Source organism: Cryptomeria japonica, chromosome 1 (genome assembly GCF_030272615.1).
Source record: "Cryptomeria japonica chromosome 1, Sugi_1.0, whole genome shotgun sequence".
Taxonomy (NCBI): Eukaryota; Viridiplantae; Streptophyta; class Pinopsida; order Cupressales; family Cupressaceae; genus Cryptomeria; species Cryptomeria japonica.
Genome location: NC_081405.1, coordinates 711,437,709 through 711,459,702, shown reverse-complemented (window position 1 = coordinate 711,459,702; position 21,994 = coordinate 711,437,709). Strand labels below are relative to the sequence as shown.

At 37.4% G+C, this 21,994-nt stretch overlaps 1 protein-coding gene across 1 annotated transcript in view; it reads left to right on the top strand.

Moving 5' to 3' along the window:
- LOC131062532 (uncharacterized) overlaps positions 1–21,994 on the top strand; it is a 53,880-nt gene that overhangs the window by 11,806 nt on the left and 20,080 nt on the right. The window contains exons 6-9 of the mRNA XM_057996226.2: positions 13,464–13,529; positions 13,851–13,889; positions 18,613–18,693; positions 18,984–19,031. Of these exons, the coding sequence (XP_057852209.1) occupies positions 13,464–13,529; positions 13,851–13,889; positions 18,613–18,693; positions 18,984–19,031 (234 nt within the window). The remainder of the gene's footprint in view (positions 1–13,463; positions 13,530–13,850; positions 13,890–18,612; positions 18,694–18,983; positions 19,032–21,994) is intronic.

The following is a 21,994-nucleotide window of genomic DNA, read 5'->3' as shown; positions in this document are numbered from 1 at the left end:
TAACCTAAGGGGAAGCACAAAAGAAGAATGAAAAGAAACTAACTAGGTAGGAACAAGAATGGAGGGGGAGAGAGATCATGGCAAGGCAAGAGTTGTTTCTAAGGCAAGACAAGAAGGGTTGACAAGAAAAAATAAGGCTCCATTTAATGTCACAATTGAGGTTGAAAGGTGTTTATTGATTTCTATGGCCTTTTTAATTTTTCTTTTGAAGAAGTTGTCTTCTTTGACCAAGATTTGGGGGTCTTCCAAGTAGATATGGTGCTTGGTGAAGGAAAATATTCTATAAGGGTAGATTTAAGGACATGTTCATGTCTAATGTCAACACTATTTTCTTTTATTTAAGTGCTAAACGAATGATTACTCTCACCAATGTAGGCTGGGCCACATGAATAAACAATCTTGTGGACATTAGAGCTCTGAAGGAGGTTTATGGGGTCTTTGGTAGAGGAGATATGGTTTCTTAAATTTGAATAGGGTTTGAAGGTGAAATTGAGGTTTTATTAGAAAGGCCATTGATGTAAAGGATTGAGGCAACATGAAGGTCACAAGGCACATTGGTCTTGGGTTTGGAGTTGAGACGAGGCTTGGCTTGGCTTGCTTGGAAGCTCTTGTGATGAGTTATTTTTTTTGTAGTCTTGCAACTTGATGACTTGAGAAAGGTGACCAATCTCTTGGTCTTCGCTTTTATCATCATTTTCATTGCAAATATGAAAGGTCCTAGTGGCTATAGTCTTAAAGATGCTTGTTTTTTAGATAGGGTGTTGATGAGAGGAACAGTGAAGATATAGGTTGGTGTGGGTGGCTTTACCATAGACTTTAAGGGTTGAGGAGCCATTAGATTTTTTGATGAGAAAAATACCAAGGAAAGTTATCCAATTCAATCTCTTTGGTAAAAGAGACACACTTAGCTATGTTGTTAAGGTGCAAGTGGAATTCTTTTAGCCTCTTAGGGCATAAGGCCACCATATGTTGGTATCATCAAGGTGATGTCCCCTTCTAGTTGACATCTGTCAGCTGAGTAGATTAGCCTATCATTGACCCTCGTAGGCTGATGAGGTTGGTTAGAGGGTCTCCCGGAGATTGATTCTTCATCTTTAGAGTGAGCATTATAGGACTAGCTTTCATTTGAGGTCTCCAGGACTCTGTTTGAGACACTTTCTATTTTTAGCAGTCCCGCTATTTTTAGCCAGTGGGTTGGGCAGTGGCAGAGTATGGCTTGGCAGTCCCCAGTTCTGATGAAAGGCAATTCTGATGGATACTTAGAGAGATATTAATATTTAATTATTTTAATTAAATATTAAATGGCGAACTTTAATGTTTTAATATTTTTAAGTCACTTTAAGTTATAACTTAAGTGAGGGTCTATTTCTCATTGGATGGGGCCACTTTTATATTAAATTGAAAAGAGATTTATTTTTGAAGCTTCAATAGTCAAAAATAAATATTAAAAGTTAAAACATCATTTGATGCCAAATCGTACTTTTCTTGGGAATCGTGCCAAACCCTAAAGGGAAGAGATAAAAGAAGTTTTTAGGTCTTCTTTTCATTATGTGAAGATTTGATATTGAGTTTGCTTTGAGGAGACTTTGGCTTGAGGGTTTCAGTAGGGGTTTCTTCCTGCAGATGATCTGAAAGTATCGGTACAGGAAAACGGTAGATTTCTGTGCATCAGCATTAGAGGCTATGAAATATCAGTTGATTTTGCTTTCAGTTGGTTTTATCCAGAAACCAAGATTGGGCAGATTAGAAAGGGTTTTATTAATTTTATGCAAAGGATTGATTGCAGCCACAGAGTCAGAACAGAGGCAGAAATAAGTGTGTTTACAGCTGGGGTTTTTGTGCATGTACAGCCTGCAAATCTGCCGTACCTTTCGTCCTTGAAAGGGTACGATTTTGTTGAAGGAGGAGTCCAAAAATTCTGAAATAAATCCTAAAGGGGACGCCTAGCTGGTAGCTTCAGTTTGAGCTGCTAAACTCACCATTCCGGGTAGTTTGGACTGATAAATAATTTTGCTGTCATTATTTGCTGCTGTACGGCAGCAAGGATAAATAAGGGGTTTCATAAATTTGAGGTATTTGACAATAAATCTTCCTGGTCTTGTCTGATTTCTTTATTGAAGGTGTTTATGCAAATTGGATGTAATAAGGGTTTGATAGTCCTAATTTTATGAAGTTCAATTAATTTCCAGCTCTTTCCAATGTTGCTTTTTGCATACTATTTGTTCAAAACTAGCGTTGTTGTTAGAAATTGCAAAATACAAAACATAAAACGCAACAGGTTCAACTAAACCTCCATTGTCTGAGTTGAGAACCCTTGGTAGGTTCTTACAGTGGTATCAGAGCTAAATCCTGCCATTCTAAGGGTTTAGAAGTTACATGCAGTCACAGGAAGCGGGTTCACACAGGTATTACACATGCAGAAGAGCCCTCCTTGAAGGAGAACAAAGTCTTAATAGGTAGTCAGACACTGGGTGATAGGCATACAGGGAGCTCACCCAGAGGCCACAGAGTTGAGGATGAGGAGATGAGAATTTTTTAGGACTATGGCTACGAGGCAGCAGTAGGTTGCTCATGCTTTACAGGCACTCACCACCATGATGGAGCGTATGAATCCTCCAAACTGACACAATCAGGAACCAGAGGATAATAGGAGTATAGCCAATATTCCTAGACCTCACAGGGCAGCTACATGCACAGTTGACATGCCTTCAAGGCTTAATTTCTTGGTAGAGGAACCTGAGGATGTTGCTAGAGTTGAGGCAAAGCTTGTCTTTGTTGATAATGTCATGATGGTAGATGATGAGTGGAGTCTTCTTCCACCTGATGTTAGGCAGAATCTGAATTTTGATCAGTTCATGAGGCAAAAACGGGAGGTAGAGAGAAATAGTCAAGAGAGGAGGCCTCGTTTCCAACATAGAGATCTTGAGTTTGCCACAAGCAAGCTCACTCTACCTTATTATGATGGCAGCGGTGCAGTTATAGCTAGGTCCTGGATCCATAAACTGGATACATACTTCACACTGAGACCCATGATTGAAAGGGATGCAATTAAGTTTCCAACCTTACATTTGGACGGTACTGCACATGAGTGGTGGCATAATGGACTCATCACTCTCCAACATGATGAGATTACCACCTATTAGGAGTTTGCTGATTTGTTAGTGGAGAGGTTTGATAAGAAAGACCCAGAGTCTTACTTTCGTGAGTTAGCACAACTGAAACAAACAGGGAACTTGGAGGTGTATGTTTTAGAGTTTTTGAAATTGTCATGCATGGTAAACAACATGTCAAATCAGCGGCTAGTAGTCTTGTTTATAGAGGGACTCATGGAGCCTTTGAGAGGTTGGGTCAAAGCATTTGATCCCCCAACACTTCTACTTGCCTTTAAAAAGGCACGAAGTATGGATGTGACAGCCACACAAAATAAATTTGGGTCAAAAGGGTCAACGTCTTTCAAAGATAACAAGAATTACAGCAAAGGGAAGGAAAAATCAGACTTAGAAATGATTACAAAGGAATGACGGCAGCTCCCCCCTTAGATCGTGAGACACATAACGATTTGAGGCAGAAAAAACTATGTTTTTATTGCAAAGGTCCATATGATGCCAACCATGACTGTCCTTTGAGGCCTAAGGGCAAGGCAAACAGAGTAATGTGGGCATATTATGAAGATTCAGAATCTGATCAAGAAGGTCAGCTTGCTGGTTATGATGATTTAGAGGCTGAAAATGACACACAGGATCCTCCGAGACTTGACAAGATGGATGCAGAAGGTGATGAACACCTTAAGGAGGCACTCCTCACTAGTATTCAGTAGGAAGGGTCATTCAGAATGAGAGGAGTATTTGCTGGTCAGAAAGTTATTACCCTACTAGATACTGGAGCCACACATAACTTTATTGATGCCAGGTTAGTTGAGAAGAGAGAAATCCAAACAAAGGAGTTTGAGGGCATTCGTGTAAGGGTGGCAGATGGTTACACTTTAAAGTGTAATAGGATGATTACACAACTCCCATTGTGTGTAAACAATTATGAGTTCAAAATTGATTTCTATGTGGTTCAGATTGGTGATACAAATTTGGTCCTTGGTATGAGGTGGTTGCATGAGCTAGGCAAGTTTACACTTTACTTGCAAGAGATGGAGATGGAGATGTCTTTCATTGTTGATGGAAAGACACATGTGCTGAAAGCTATTAAGGACATCAACTTTAGGATGATTACACTCAGGCGGATGGAGAGGCTTGTACGCCACGATTAGACTGAGTGGGCAGCAGAGTGTATGATCATGCCTATACAGCAGGATGCTCAAAAAGTTGAATATCATCGTGACATTTAGATACTAAGAACCAAACATAACAAGGTTTTCAATGACATACCATTAGGGAGGCCACCAGATAGGGGTTTTGAGAACATCATTGAGCTAGAGGGTGGTGCGAAGCCAATGATGATTACTCCATACAGACATCCAAAGCGCTTGAAAGATGAAATAGAGAAAACCATACAGGAGCTTCTGGCTATGGGACATATTCGGCCTAGTAAGTCCCCCTTTGCTTCTTCAGTTGTTTTGGTGAAGAAGAAGGATGGCACATTGCAGATGTGTATTGATTACATTTTTCTTAAAAAGTGGACGATCAAAAATAGATATCCCATTCCGCGTATTGATGAGCTCATAGATGAGTTACATGGTGCCTGTTATTTTTCAAAGATTGATTTGAGATCAAGCTATCACCAGATTAGTGTCCGCGAGCAGGATATTGAGAAGACTACTTTTCGTTGTCATTATGGACATTTTGAGTTTGTGGTTATGCCATTTGGGCTAACCAATGCACCTGCTACTTTCCAGTCCACAATGAACAAAGTCTTCAGACATCAGTTGAGGAAATCAGTATTGGTGTTCTTTGATGATATACTGGTTTACAGTCATACTTGGGAGGAGCACCTCAGTCACTTAGATACAGTTTTGAGCATTCTGGGTAGGGAGTCCTTGTATGCCAAAGAATCCAAATGTGACCTTGGAATGACTGAGTTATTGTACTTGGGCCATATTATCAGTGCAGAGGGAGTGCAGATGGATCCAAAGAAGATCTGTGCTATTGTAGATTGGCTTACTCTAGTGAACCTTACTCAGTTGCGTGGGTTCTTGGGCCTATGTGGTTTCTATCGCCGTTTTGTTAACGGTTATTCACGCCATGCAACACCTTTGACAGACTTGATGAAGAAGGGTGCCTTCTTATGGACTCCTGAGGCCCAGGAGTGTTTTGATAGGTTCAAGGAGCTCATGACTTCATGTCCAGTACTTGCTACACCTGACTTCTCGAAGTCATTTGAGTTACAATGTGATGCCTCTGGTGAGGGCATTGGGGCGGTGCTTATGCAGGAAAAGCACCCTATTGCATATGAGAGTAGGAAACTCCGGGACCTGAGAGGATTTACAACATTTATGATAAGGAAATGTTGGCCATAATGCATGCACTGGCCAAGTTTAGACAATACTTAGTGGGCAGCAAGTTTTGCATTAAGACTGACCACAATAGTTTGAGACATTTCCTTGGGCAGCGTGACTTAAATGACAGTCAACAAAAGTGGGTCAGCAAACTTTAGGCTTATAACTTTGATATTTCCTATATCAAAGGCACACAGAATGTAGTTGCAGATGCCTTGTCACGTCATCCCCACCTGAGTTCTATGGTCCAGATAGTAGAGGATTGGCAGAGTATGCCAAAGATAGCTGGGCTGCAGGTGTGATAGAGGGATTAGTAGTGGACAATAGCTATACAGTTGTAAATGATTTGATCATTTACAAGGGGAGAGTGTACTTGATCCCAGGATCGAAATTGAGCAGTAGGGTACTGCGGTTCTTTCATGATGAACCGATGGCAGGACATCTCATGTTTTTCAAAACCTACAGAGAGGTTCGTGAGCGCTTCACTTGGAAAGGGCTCAAGGCGGATGTTCTACAGTATGTTAGAGAGTGCCCCGTTTGTCAGCAGAATAAACAGGAGCATACATACCTTGTTGGTTTACTTCAGCCACTTCCAATGCCTGACAGGAAGTGGGAATGTCTATCTATGGATTTCATCACAGGGTTGCCGAGAGCACAAGGACGGGATTGCATATTTGTGGTTGTGGATCGTTTGACGAAGTATGCCCACTTCTATCCGATTACCACCACTTATTCAACTATTCAGGTAGTAGAGTTGTTCTTTAGAGAGGTATTCAGATTACATGGCTTGCCTCAGACTATTTTTAGTGATAGGGATACTCGGTTTTTGAGCCACTTTTGGCAGGAGCTTTTTAGACTCTGTGGGACCGAGCTTACATCGAGCACCAATTACCACCCTCAGACTGATGGTTAGATTGCGATAGTTAATAAATGGGTGGAGGGATACCTCAGAAACTATATTTCAGGGTAGCAAAAGGCGTGGGTGAAGTGGATTTACCTCTGTGAGTATTGTTACAATACCACTCACCACATGTCCATTCAGATGACACCATTTACAGCACTGTACGGGTATGAGCCTCCTAGTTTCATTGACTTATTGCTGAGTGACAGTAGGGTGCCTAGTGCGGGAGACATGCTACATGAGAGCTAGGACACTGTGAAGACTCTTAAGGAGAATATAGCAAAGGCACAGAATCAACAAAAGCAATATGCTGATCAGAAGAGGACAGAGAGGTCATTTGAGGTAGGAGACATGGTGTATTTGATGTTGCAGCCATATCGACAGTCTACTCTCGGGAGGAGTGGAGTAGAGAAGCTCAAGCCATGATATTATGGCCCTTTCAAAGTGACCAGGCGTATAGGTGAGGTGGCTTATGAGTTGGATTTACCGAAAGATAGCAAAGTACACAATGTGTTTCACGTGTCATGTCTCAAAAAGGCGTTGGGACACCATATTGTTCCTTCTACAGTTTTACCACCCCTGGATGATGAGGGGAAGTTGATAATTGTACCTGAGGCAATCATTGAGTTCAGGGAGAGGAATTTCAGAAGACGTACTATCACAGAGTACTTGGTGAAATGGAAGGATTTGCCGGTAAAGGATGCTACTTGGGAGAGTGAGGAGATTTTACAGCATCTGGAGTTGAGATTGCTTGAGGACAAGCAATTTCAGGAGGGGCGGACTGTGATGTCCCCTTCTAGTTGACATCTGTCAGTTGAGTAGATTAGCCTATCACTGACCCTCGTAGGCTGATGAGGTTGGTTAGAGGGTCTCCCGGAGATCGATTCATCTTCAGAGTGAGCATTACAGGACTGGCTTTCATTTGAGGTCTCCAGGACTCCGTTTGAGACACTTTCTATTTTTAGCAGTCCCGCTATTTTTAGCCAGCGGGTTGGTCAGTGGCAGCGTATGGCTTGGTAGTCTCCAGTTCTGATGACAGGCAATTCTGATGGATACTTAGAGAGATATTAATATTTAATTACTTTAATTAAATATTAAATGGCGAACTTTAATGTTTTAATATTTTAAAGTCACTTTAAGTTATAACTTAAGTGAGGGTCTATTTCTCATCGGATGGGGCCACTTTTATATTAAACTGAAAAGAGATTTATTTTTGAAGCTTCAATAGTCAAAAATAAATATTAAAAGTTAAAACATCATTTGATGCCAAATCGTACTTTTCTTGGGAATCATGCCAAACCCTAATGGGAAGAGATAAAAGAAGTTTTTCGGTCTTCTTTTCATTATGTGAAGATTTGATATTGAGTTTGCTCTGAGGAGACTTTGGCTTGAGGGTTTCAGTAGGGGTTTCTTCCTGCAGATGATCTGAAAGTATCGATATAGGAAAACGGTGGATTTCTGTGCATTAGCATTAGAGGCTGTGAAATATCAGTTGATTTTGCTTTCAGTTGGTTTTATCCAGAAACCAAGATTGGGCAGATTAGAAAGGGTTTTATAAATTTTATGCAAAGGATTGATTGCAGCCACAGAGTCAGAACAGAGGTAGAAATAAGTGTGTTTATAGCTGGGGTTTTTGTGCATGTACAGCCTGCAGATCTGCCGTACCTTTCTTCCTTGAAAGGGTACGATTTTGTTGAAGGAGTCGTCCAAAAATTCTGAAATAAATCCTAAAGGGGACGCCTAGCTGGTAGCTTCAGCTTGAGCTGCTAAGCTCACCATTCCGGGTAGTTTGGACTGATAAATAATTTTGCTGTCATTATTTGCTGCTGTACGGCAGCAAGGATAAATAAGGGGTTTCATAAATTTGAGGTATTTGACAATAAATCTTCCTGGTCTTGTCTGATTTCTTTATTGAAGGTGTTTATGGAAATTGGATGTAATAAGGGTTTGATAATCCTAATTTTATGAAGTTCAATTAATTTCCAGCTCTTTCCAATGTTGCTTTTTGCATACTATTTGTTCAAAACTAGCCTTGTTGTTAGAAATTGCAAAATACAAAACATAAAACGCAACAGGTTCAACTAAACCTCCGTTGTCTGAGTTGAGAACCCTTGGTAGGTTCTTACAATCAACGTAGTGCTTCTACCATTTTGGTTTGAGGGGGAAGGAGTTAAGCACCAATTTTGAAATGCTCCATATAAAGGTTAGCCATTATAGCGGATAGATGGGATCCCATGGCAATTGCATCTAACTGTTCGTAGACCACAACTTAGAAGGTAAAAAATGTGGATTGTAGTGATAATTCAACCAAGAAGCAATTCATCACTTATTTTGTGTTTGATTATCTTAATGGAGTTAGGGATCACAACCGTGTTGAAAGGGAGACACTATCAAAGTTGACTAATATGTCACTTTCTAAATTTTGGTCCTTGGCAAACTCCACAAATTGGGTTGAATTCTTAATGAAGGAGTTGGATTTACTATCATGTCCTCCATGTAACTCATGCAATGGACCAAAATGGTCCATTCATAACTCTTGTGCTTTCTATGATCCCATTTTGCATGTAGATTCTTCTTTATCTTGTAGGTGTCCTCAATCCCTTATGAGTGTTGAGTGTGAAGGCACAAGAAAGCTCATGAGTTTGTGTAAGTGGTTGGAGTGTTGGAGTTACTTGTCCTGGCATGCCTCCTTTCTCAAGTCTGCTTCTCTCTCTCTCTCTATCCCCATCTAGATGTCAAACTTCCCTCTACTTTTGTGCGTTTTGTTCATCCCTCTCTTCCACTTCTCTCCTTTCGAAACTTCAAAGTTCCATGAGCAATCATCTCTTGTTGCAATTGACCTTCAAATGTAAGTGTTCCTACCATTTTTCATTACTCCTCTCCACCTACCACCTTGTGTGTTAAGAAAACCATTAATGCATAGAAGACCAATGCGACTCCCGATGTGCTTGGACTTGGCACTCACATTCATCCTAGTACAATTGAAACCAAATTGTGTGGACGTCCAATAGAACATGCTACGAGGGAGCCAACAATTGCCATTAATGCGATAGAGAGGGCTTCAAACCTAAAGGGGCTCCTTACCATACTTGCTAAGGACAATTGCAGGTTGCAAGGGACCCTCCATCCCTGTTTTCACATAGGAGGATACCATGACCAGCTTGATGCTAAAGGAAACAGCAATCTATGGGTACAAAAAATCATTCCCATGTACCAAACCTAGGACAAAGATTATTGTGTGATGTTCAACACTCTTTGGGCATCTTAGGGTTGTAGAGATAGATGGAGGAGAGCATCTTGAACAAACAACATTTATCCTAACAAAAAATTGCTATGAGCACTCCTGTTCAAGCGTCCAGATGTGCAAATGAAAATCCAAGGGATGAAAACCCTTTAAATCTTGTGTCAAAGGATCAAAACCTTCGACTAGAGGAACAATTTAACATAGAGATTGCATTTGAGCTTTAATGGTGGCAAAAATCATCGATATGGAGTTTGCACAACACTTACAGTTGTCATGGATGTAAACACCTACGTTTCTATTTACCATGGGCATTGCAGCTAGATTTTGTTGTAACTTATAGTCCCATTTAATATAATATTTGATTTGTCATCTGGGTTCTTTGCAAACTATTGGAATGAAACTTGGTGACGTGTCCACTGGGCTTTTACAGGTGTCCTCATTTCTAGGACATTTTGGGGACAGGGGGATGCATTGGGGACATCCTTGGGCCATCCCCAATTGGAGCCAAAAAACAGGAAACATCTTAGTTAAGTGGGGATGGCTGGGCTTTAAGCTGGGGAGAGCCAGCCATCCTGGATGTAAAGCCCAGCTGCCCATCACATTTAATTTGTAGACGATACTATTGTTGAAATTCAGCACATGGTATGCAGATTCTGCATGTTACTGTTGGACATAAATTGTCTCACTTATACTTTTATAAAAATTCAGCGCCATAACTTGCATACACAAACTTCTGAATGTACAAGGAAAATAGTACAAAAACTGAACTCAAAAACTACGTATAAATATTTTTGCACCTTGCTCATAATTATGTACATACAATTTTTTCTCATATACGTATAGTTTCTTACAATGTTATTCTCTTATTCATCCTAAGTTTTTGTTTTTTTGACATTTTATTAGATTTTGTTGTTTTTTAGATATTCATATTTTCTTACCTACCTTGTTTCTTCATCCATACTTACGTATATTTTGAATTTTCTTATTTTCATACTTTTTTGTTTCATAATTTCATAGTTTTTCATATATACTCTTTTGGATTTCCTTTATATTTTTGTACTCAAAATTTCATTCAGATGCTCATATATCTGGTTAGCATGTTCACATTTATTTTCATGTTCCTTTTATTATTATTATTTTTTTTATCCTTTTAACCATTTTTAATAATTTTTACTCGCTTCTGAGTATGTTTTTATTGGTCGATTGGTTGCCTTTCTCTAGTCACTTGTTTCCCATGCCCTTCTCTCTCTCTTCCTTTATTTGGTTGGGTGTAGTTTTGCTGATTTACCACTTTTTTGTTCTCTTCTCTTGCTCTACATCCCAATGATGGATCATGAAGTGTGATCTTAAATGTTGATGGTAAAATATATCAGAAAGTCTAAATCCAAAAACATCGCATTTAATACTATATAATATGGATTTTTGATGTCTTTAAACTTTCAATCTCTAATCATTTCAATTTGAGTTTTCTTTACCAATGTGTTTATACATAATAGAACAAAATGAAAAGACCAAAAGGCTACATGTACATAATGTTAAAATGTAGACAATCTAAGAGCTATTGCTGCTATGCATCTGTTGCATTCTCACCTATATCCAAATCAAACTTTGAATAAAAATTTATTGCCAGTATTAGGGGTTGCTTCATCCAATGGAACACCCACCAATTCCTCATGTCTCCTTGTCAAACTATGTGATGTCTTTAGAATCAACATCCTACAATAAATCTGGAGTTTGTGAAAACTAAAGTTCCAAAACACTATGCATGATCACTAGCTTCTCCATCCATCAAGAGTTAATCCTGTTCCGCTTGATAGAGTGGATGAGTTTGTATGTGGACTAATTCTTTTCTGCTACAGAGAGACTGACTACTTGTGAAAGGAGGTGAATGGCAAGTATTTTCAACTTTGATGTATCCTTGCCATGCCATACTTGTTGGGACTTTGGGTGATATTTAACTGGAGAGAGTCCTTGTAGGAAGAGTTAATTTGCAGAGTACATTGTGGTAAGTTTTCAGGTTTTGTGAGACATGCATGTTGACTTACATGTGGTGATGTTGTAGTAGTAAGTTTTGGTGCAATATACATGGTTTGTTTACATGTAGTGGTGCTAAGACACTAACCACAAGTCATCTAGAAGAACTCGCAATTGCACATGCAAATAGTGTTTCCTAGGACCACAAATAGTGAAGCAGGAGCACTTGTAGCAAAATTGGAGCTCATGTGACATAGTCTGAGAGCAGGATAATGTTTTGGAAGATGGCACAAGGTAGGTTTTATTGCAAACAAGGAGCAAGTAGTAGTGGCAATACTAGAAACATTTATGTATACATACAAGGTGATTGTTCATGTGAAAACTTCATACTTGCCAATTTATGCAGTATGCTAATGTCATGTTATTGTGAAATTATGGTTACATGACTCTTGGTATTCGTTGGTTGTTTGGATAGTTAGATGAGTGGTGTTTCCATGTGAATGTGCCAGGTTTTTTAGATGGTGTTTCCATTTACTTATATACATGTTAGATAGATTTTTCAAGTGATGTTGACTATTATTTGAATAATAATTCTAAGTTTTTGTTATCCTAGTTTATTGGTTGTCTACAATAGGGGTCAAAATCCTCAACAATGTCCACTATCCAATAGGGTTGCTTTGAGCTAATGTAGATCTATTTACCTTCACCTCTTGTTTGCTAAATGTTGGAGTGCAAAGATTAGCAAAGGCAAGACACTATGTTTGAAATGAAATCGTCTTCTCATTTCAATACATCTTTCGAAGGCTCTTCATTAACCCTTTCACATCTTCATCATTTGAAAGAGGCACTCTTCCAATCTTTGGTGCATACCATTTAAGATCTAGAGCAAAGGCTGCCACATCAAGCGGGGTGTTCATAATGTTCCATTGCCACATCACAATGGGCCTTGATGCTACTCATATAATCTCTAGTTAGGATCCTTGTTATAAATTGCTTCTTTTTTTGGCCAAGCATTTCTGAAACATCCTTGCATACATACAACATTCTTGGTATGGGTGCACGTTGAAAAGAGGAGGGTATATGTCCCCTGTAGCATTGACAAAAAAACCAGTAAATAAAGTTGAAACTTATAATTTATGTAAACAGCAGTTCATGAAGCTGAAATTTATGGGGAAAGTTTTGAAACTGCACTTAATGTTATATAGATATCTTTTCAATTTTAAACACTGACATTGTGATTTTTTATCTGCAGAAAACATCATAGTGATTATATTTTTATATATATATTTTTTTACTACTTTCCTCCAAGAAAAAAAAGAGATCCTATTAATTGACAAGACTAACAAGTGTAGGTCAATAGCACTTGTTAGTACGATTGAAACTAACCGTAAGGCTTAGAAGCTGATCGTACATAAACTTAGAGGATTATTTAGTAGTGTTTGGTCATTATTTCTCTGGTTCATTAATGGAAGAACAGTGTTTTTTTGATACTTGATTGCATTAGTGGAGTTTTTCAACTGGTTTGTTCTGTTACTTTTGGTTTATATGCTACACATTTTATTTCTAGTGTGATAAGGAATGCAGAATGGCTTGCTGCCACCTTAATTCCTCATGGGGAACAAGGGTCAAGAATTATATTTTGGTTTATGAAGTTTGCCTAGAACATACATTCTTTTGCAGAAATTCAGAAATTAGACATATTTTCGTTAATAGTTTCTATTTGTATCTCTGCAATTGCTATTTGAGGTCCTTTTTTTCAGAGCTCAGTTCTACAGGATATGAAAATACCATCCCATAATTTTTTGCTGACAAATAGTTTTGAGATTTTATTCTATTTTTGTCAAGGTTTTGTTTTTAAACTGAATTGCATTATGAATTATAGTGCTTTTTCCTTTCTCCAGGCTTTGCAGTCTCCAAATACAAGATATGCAGTCTTTCAGGCTGTATACAACTACTGGAAAGCAAAGGTCAGAACTGCACTGGAAACTTTGCAGCATCTTTCATGTCTTATTGCAATTATTCAGAGGATAGTCTTCCCTCATGTTTGTAGTTATCTTTCATACTTTAGCACTGTGACTGTTTTTCATATGACTGTTAGCATCGAATTGATAGTACGTACTTTAGGCTCAACATTGTACATATGATAGATTTTGTGAATTCATATTAGAAAGTTTTGTTCTTTCAGAAAGCATGGTCTGCAAGTTGTTGCTTACTTAGTTTCCATTTCAAAGAAACAGACTATCTTTCCTATGGTAAATCTTGGGCTGAGCTTGCTTTTTTCTTTACAGAGAGATCGATGGCAAAAGCCTATTCTGCGTCGATTGCAGGTAAACTCAATATGTGGCAATGAGTTTCTGATACCTTTTTTCCCTCTCTTCTTTAATAGTGTGTTCATTTTTGTAGGTTAAAAGAACTCAAACTGAAAATCTATAACCTGTGGTCTAATTGGAAGCTCCTTGGAAATGTTTATCAATAATTTTATCATTTGATTTTGAAGTTTTGATCCTTAGTCCTAATTTTTCATTTCATGAATCATAAATTTTAAATTTATTAAATGTGATGATTTTAAGAAAATATATAGATGATGCTTGCATTCATGGCTTCCTTTGTATATTTGCATAATTGTCATTTGTGAGTCAAACCATTTTTAGTATCTCTACCATGTAAATATATGTTCAAGCCATCTTTTTTTGCATTTGAAGAGTGATGTAAATTTTAAATTGCTTTCGTTATCAGTTATTAACAACTGAAATGTTTATGTCATATGTTTTGAAATAAACTTTCTGTAATGTATTTCCAATCATTCATGTTCAAATCTACTCATTTTTCTTGATTGATTTTTCAACATTGCATACCTTTATAGAACAGTACTACTTTGTCCATTAAAAATAGTAAAATTGGTCAGTGCTATGTACCTAGTGGCTTTAATAATTTTGCTAATGATAATATTTGTGATGTTTCCATCCATTCTCTCTTGTAGAAAGCATATTCATTATTTTTTACAACATATTGAAGACTTATGTACACAAAATGTCATTAAGAACTTGCTTATATGCAGTTTTTATGGCTGATGAGTAGGCATGTTAAATTATTATATTAGCAATAATTGCAACTTACAAGAATGATAAGAACAGTGGATGTGCATTAAAGTTTTAGAAGCCTTTCACTTTGGCTGTTATATGATGTTAATTCTCCTCTTTGTTGTTCTTTATGCTATTATTGTTATATTTTTTCATGCCAAATATTACAAACTATCATATCTCTTCAGACTATTCCTTATAGCAATAGAGTACATGCTTCGAGTTTGTTCAAGAGGAAAGAATTAGAGGTGTTGCTCCTATTGGGGCCCCTACTGATGAAAAGTCATTACATATACCAGAAAGATTCAACACCCTACATGCCAGCAAAATTTAAAGACTGTCAAAAATGCAACACCTATATGTTGCAAATCAAATGCAAAAACCTAACAGCATGTGTACAAGGCTTCTCCATAGCACAGATAAGAACAGCTAAAACCAGAGGAAATGCACACCAAAAAATTAAAACTGAATAAAATTGAACTGCCTTAAATAGACCCTCCCTTACACAACCCCACAATGCTCCCTTCCTGCTGATTCTTCCTTCAATGCTTAAATCATCTGTTCCACCTTGCCCGCTCCTCCTGTACCACCTGAAGACTGTCATTCCTGAAGAGCCCCTGCCAAAGAGGGGAAATGAACACCAAGACAAAGTTCTTTAGAACCAATACAAAAAAACTCGAATAATGTAGTTGCTACCATCCCACACTACTAGTTGAATGTGTGACATGCAAACCAGCCAGCACCTTACTGAAATCACTGCAATAGATACACAGCACCCCAAGCTTCTGATGCATTTCCTTTGGTTCCGCCTGCTTGCCTTCCTAAACTGGTCAGGTAAAAAAGCCTTAACAGCCATAAACATAAATCTGCATCAGAAATGGACATACATAGGTTGGAGGCAAAGTCTCCTTTTATAGCAGATTTTGGACTGTTACCTGCACCCATACCTATAGCCTCCAACACATCTTTCACAAACTCTAGAGCTGCATTCGATTCATAACCAAAGAGTTACATTTCCTCAAGTACATTTCCTTAGGGCTTTTGCACCTTTTCTTTCCCTGTGCTTCTTTTGCTTGCCATCCAAACCATTTCACAAATACACCCTCCTGCAACCCAAGAAGCTAGATGTACTACAATGAGCTCCAACTGAAAATCTGGCATACTCTCTATCTCCTACAACATCTCTAGAAAAAGCCTCTTTGGCGTGTGACTAGTACGAACCATCTAAAGCCTCAATCTTTAGCACTCCTTCAATTGTTAGAGCACCATCCTTAGTCATTACTTCCCATCCATTAATACACCTACCTCTAAATCAACACTAAACCATTGATATTGTTATCAGTTATCACACATGCCAAACATCTATTGGTCATTAAGAACTTTCTTATTAACTAATGCTGTCAAAAGGAACACTAAACCATGTCTTCTAACTCAAACATCAGGGGTTTAGAAATATAATATTGAGGACAATTCCTACAAGAAGGCCAAAATCAGGCCCTCATACACACCTATACTTAGCAAGGCTCAAGGCAGCTGATAACAAAAATGATGCTCCGAATCCCCCATGAACTAGGAATACTACTGTAAATGGCCATAAGTGTCTCTTGATCTATTCTTGCATTGGCTAGATAATCTACCACTGTAATCAAATTCTATCTACAAGCCTTTCAAAATTTTACGTTATCCATGCAACTTCATCTACATTCAGTTAAATTTGGAATTAGAACTCTATCCTTTTTGAAGGGCATTAATCACTTCCATTGCAATATTTACTACATTGGGATTTCTCCAAAGCCGCCTAGAGATTGGTATTGGTACTTGTATGCCATTTTTGAAAACATAAGAGATGGGTACTTGGAGTGAAATATATAAGTATAAATAATAAATATTGAAAATTTCGAGTAGATGTCAAGACTAATATTCTTTTCTTGTTTCTACATAGTTTTAAACTTCTAGACATAACTTTTTAATGCTTTAAAAATTTAAATATTAAAACCCCAAATGGAGCGACCATGGTAGGGAGGCAGCTTATTCATGGAAAGATACAGATCATTCTTTGGCTCACTGGATGCTTGGAAAAAAATAGACACAAGAATCATCAAAACATGGGAGGCATACTCAAAAAAGTTGCATAGTCATCCAAACATGAGCCATTCAAATTTGTTGGCAGTTGCAACTCAGCTCTGCAAACCTTTGAGTCTACATTCCACCTTGTGCTACCTTTGAACAATTTTTTTGAATTTTTGCTGCTCGTTGTGTTTCTCTCTTCTTAAAAAACTTTTAGGGTATTTTGGAGATGTGCGCACTTTAGGGCTTTTAAAAATGATGTCTCAAATGACATATTTCCATTGTTTTACAGAGTTTCAGAATTGGGGGACAGGTTTTGGGGATGGCAAAATTTGTCCCAAAACAAAGAATATAGAACTATAATATTTGAAAAATTAATTATAAAAAACAGTAATAGAAATCACAATTTAATAATTTGTCATTAACAATAGCTAAATAAATATAAATATATGAACAATAAATTTAGCATATTATACTAACAAAATATAATAACAAATATAATTACAATTTAAAATTTAATAGCAGTTAGTAATTATTATATTTCATCAAAAGTTAATAGAAATCAGGAATTTCATTCATTGTTCAAGAACCATTGCAGGACTCTTGGAATTTTTTAAATTTATTTTCTTCTCTGTGTTATTTTGCTTCTTCCCAAGAAATACTAGGGGATTCATAAACATGCAAATTCATAAAAAAGGAAGAAAATTTACACAGCCTAACTGTGATTGAGAAAAGCTGTTTTTCATGGTTTTAAAAAAATAGTATCATTATTTGAAAAATGGGGTTTTTAAGGTCAGGGTTCCCCGATCATCCCAGGGTTGGCTGAGAGTATCCAGACATCCCCTGCTGGTGGGACTGTCCGTAGGACGTCTCCTGCACTGTAGGGCCATTCTGGGGACTGCCACCACAGCATGGGGCACCTGTGGAAAAGCAGGGGGATGTCTCATCCCCATCCCACTGTCCCTGCCCCTGAAATGTGGGTTCTTTTGGGGGAGGCATTCCCACGGAATACTGCTTATTTCCTTTGATCGATTTGATATGCTGTTGTAAATAATAAAAATTCAAGGATATTTGCTGTTTCAGTACTCTAATTATTAATCTTTTAAGGTAAACTGATTGGTTGCACTTCCTCATCAAGTGTGGAGCCTACAATGATATCCGTTTCAAGTATGACAGCAACCTGAAAGTGGACAAGCTAATTGCCTTGAAGCAAGTCTTAGAAAAACAGCATGTTTTTGGCTCAAGATCCATAGTAGAAGATTCAACATTGAAAAGAGTTTGAAAATATCTCAGGGTTGTGGCTCTTGGTCCCTTAGACTGCTTGGTCTCATGGAGATCATTAAGATCTTTTTCTTTCATTCATTCAAAATTTATTGAATAGGAATCATTCTCTAAGCTGATCCATAACCTCTTGAAGATCTCATCCATTTCTGCTGAGGAGGAATGGAATTTTTTGTTCTAAAATATTGTCCTGTTAACAGCTTGATAGCTATGAAGTGATTGAGTCATCTTGAACTAGACAACACGATAAACCTTCATTAAAGGCAACTTGTTACATCCTTTTGTAGAAAATTCAAAACAAATAAGGAAATTCATCCATTTGATGGACCCTCTTAAATTTAAGAGGACCTTATTTGCCTCTGTTTATTTTGTTTAGGCTATCTTTATTATTGATTTTATTTGTTATTACAAAATATAGAAGTGATCTGAATACTATTATCATCTTTTCATGGAGGAAAGCTTATGGACCATACAATTTTGTAATATTGTGGTTACTGTTTTTAAAATAACACATTTTTAGTTTGAGGTATTTAAATGGCTATTTTAATTTGGTGAAACTGGGCCAAAGAATCTGTCTTTCTCGTCATCAATTGTGCTCTTCTAAATATTTTTGTATTTGCAGCCACCTCCTCCAGTCAATGACACCAACCCATACAATGTTTTCAGACCTAGAGAGAAGGCTCATCGGCTCCACACAAGGCGGGTATGTTCTACTGCTTTATTTAAGGAGAGTAAGCTGTATTTTTTGATCATTTATGCTTCTGTACAATTTGTTCTTAGACATAAATTTAGTGTTATACTAGCCAGTTAACATAAATAATTTGGCTTTCTATCTATAAGTTTTATTTACCTCCGATTGAAATTGATTTTCTAATTCACTTTTGGCTTTTCTAATGGGTGGATATAAGTATGCACAGGAGATAAATTTTCAGTTGGCTAGTCATTTTTGTATATCATAAATTTCATAATAATGTGAATTTTGTTTGATTGTAGACACAAAGGCGAGAGAACAATGTTCAGTCTTTTGAGAAACTTCGTCAGGTAGTCTTTCTCTATTCATTCTATAAGTAATTTTCCTGTATATGTAAACCTTATCTGTTATTATTGTGGGTAATAACAGTTGCTTTGGTTGATTTTTTAATTAAAGGTTTAGTCTAAATGTAAAATAGACTTGATATAGCAGCATATCTCATTCTTCCAGATTGGTCTCTGTGCTTCTAATTGCAATTAGAATATGCTGGCCTGTGTAATTGTTTTGTGTAGTTTGAAAAAGGTTACTGTATCTGTGGTCAGCAGACAGTTTATATAAAAAAGAAATTATTGGGAGTTACATGATTATTTCATATCTTGATATCCTGAATAAGTATTCAATATAACATCTGAAGCCATTATGGGAATTATCTTTACCATGTTTCACCTACATAAATTTAGTAGAATAGTTCTCAAAATTTTATACCGAGCCAACAAATGAAAAATACAATAGTTAAAGAAATGCCTGTCTACAAGAATACAATCAACTAAAATCATTGTCCATGCTAGGTGAAATCCATATTAAATCATTTGTGAATCTTACTTTAAAATCTTTAAAGCAATGACCTCATCTGATCAGAAAGGATGAACCCCAAATTTGAAAGCAATGTTAGTCTAGCTACCCATGTAAATGTAGTATGCATGTTTGATTGAATCATTTTTGGAATAATGGTGTTGCCAATGAGAATGTCCATGTGCTTGCTTACAATAGAAAATGAGTAATCATCCCACAAGAAATTTGATACTTGTCACTTGGCCTTGAGCATGAGCAACCTTCAATAGGTATCTCAAGCCATCTATCATGTAATTTGGAGGATTAAGGAGGAATAACACAACGCTTTGGGATATAAATGTGCAAAGATGTTGATTCGAGAAGTTTACCATTTATGCAGACGTAGTGCATTCCATGTGAGGACAACGTATGCACCAGCCCATTGAAAACATTTTTTTACCTCATCCTTGTCATCTTCAAGATTAAGTCCCATGCATTCTGATCCTAAACTTCAAAAAAATCAGTGTCAGGAAGAGCATTTTCTGCATTGTTTTTTCCACACACTTAATGCTCTTCCTAGCAATAAGAAGGTTGTTTACAACTTAGTCACTGTTGATGTGTTTTTTACGCACATGCGAACACAGAATAAAATACCATAAGTATCTTATCCTCTCTTGAACAAAGTTATTCGAATGCTGAAGATTTGGCCTAAGGATCAATTGAAATAACTCCAAGTTTCATATATGTAGGGTCTCTATGTGTGGATAAGCTCTGTTGGTGTGATGTGATTTTGTTGGAATCACAAGGGGACTTACATTCGAATGCCTGAATGCTTGATTTGTTGGAACTTGAGTCCTATCTAGTAGCTGGGAGATAAAAAAAGAGCAAAAGATTGAGGGTTTAGGAAGTCTACTCTAAGACCTAGAATGCGAGAAGATAGATGAATGACTAGGTGGAGTCCTACTGAGCTAGGTCTCACCATCAAACTGAACAATTCGACACCAACTCAGTGCAATCTTCTAAATTTTTTTTGAAGATGTTCAAATCATCACCTTCGAACACTGATCACCATTCAAGTTAATACATAAACAATGGATGCATAACAATTTGAAGTTAAGCTCATTCAATGCCAGTTGACCACGCAGGGCGCACTTATAATCAATAAGAGGCTAGTGGTATGGACTAGGCAGATTCCACACGAGTGCATTCAACAATTTTCTCCATTCAATCTAATTATCTACCATCTAATATGAAGATCCAACAAGAAACCATGCATATTGCAAAAAACAACACATTTCACCATAACTTAAATGAAAATAGAGTTCATTTACAACTTAGGCAACAATTTTTTGTCTTCTCCTCCTACTCTATTCTAATTACTATCTAAGCTTCTATTCTTCTATCCTATTCACAAACTATTCACTATTAACTATTTTTTGACTATTAACTATTAACCAACTATTCTAACCTCTATTAACCTTTACAAATGAAGAGCCAGAGCTTTATATAGAGGGCTCTTTACATCTCAATGTCTCTGATTGATTTACAATCAATGGCTAGGATTTCAAGATGAAAACCCTAATTAGGGTTTGTTACAACAAACTCCTTTAGCCAATGATAAAATCACATTCAATGTTTGTGAACCAATAGGAAACAAGGGTAGGTACATCGGAGTTTGTGTCTCCATGTGTAAGCGTGGTTCATCGAATCTGGACATGCTGATGTGGAGCCTTCTTATTGGAGGAATAATGATTGGGATGCCACCTTGTCCTACACTTGCTTAGTCAAGGAATGTTGTATCTCTTTTGATACTCAATGTGGTGATGATGAGAAGCTAACTTTGATTAACTCTTCTGAAACTATTTGCTTCTTCAACGTTCCCTTGCACCGACCTTGGTTGATCCTCCTTCTCCCTTGATGTACTTGATGAATGATGTACCTTTCCTTGACTCTCTTGTGTTTGATGAAGCCTCCTCTTGATTTCACGTAGTGGTGATAGGAAGTCATGGTCAAGTCACTCCTTCTCCTCTGACATCTTGTGATTTCTCCATGTGATAGAATGAGGTCCTTGAGAATATCTTGCTCTATTGCTTGTAATTGTTGATCAGTCGAAGTCCTTTCACCCTAGCAGCACCTTGGGTCTCCTTCCATGCATTTAAGGTGTCCTTAATGATGATGAGGTTTGAAGAAGCCGTCCTTGTCCTTGCCTAATCTCCTTCCAACTTGGTCTTGTAGATCTGCAAAACAAACAAAAGATGGTGTCAAGCACATATGATATATTCATCCTAACATGGTATTTCTCACTTCAAACCATCGACAAGAAGGCACTAGAATCAATTTCACTCTGGAACCTTTGGAAGGTACATGACCCTCTAATGAAATTCGCTCCTATACCTTTGGAAGGGTCAAGAGCGAATTTGGCAATTATGTTCAAATTTCTAACATTTTCATCACTTCACTTTGTTGCAATTCACTTCAAAGG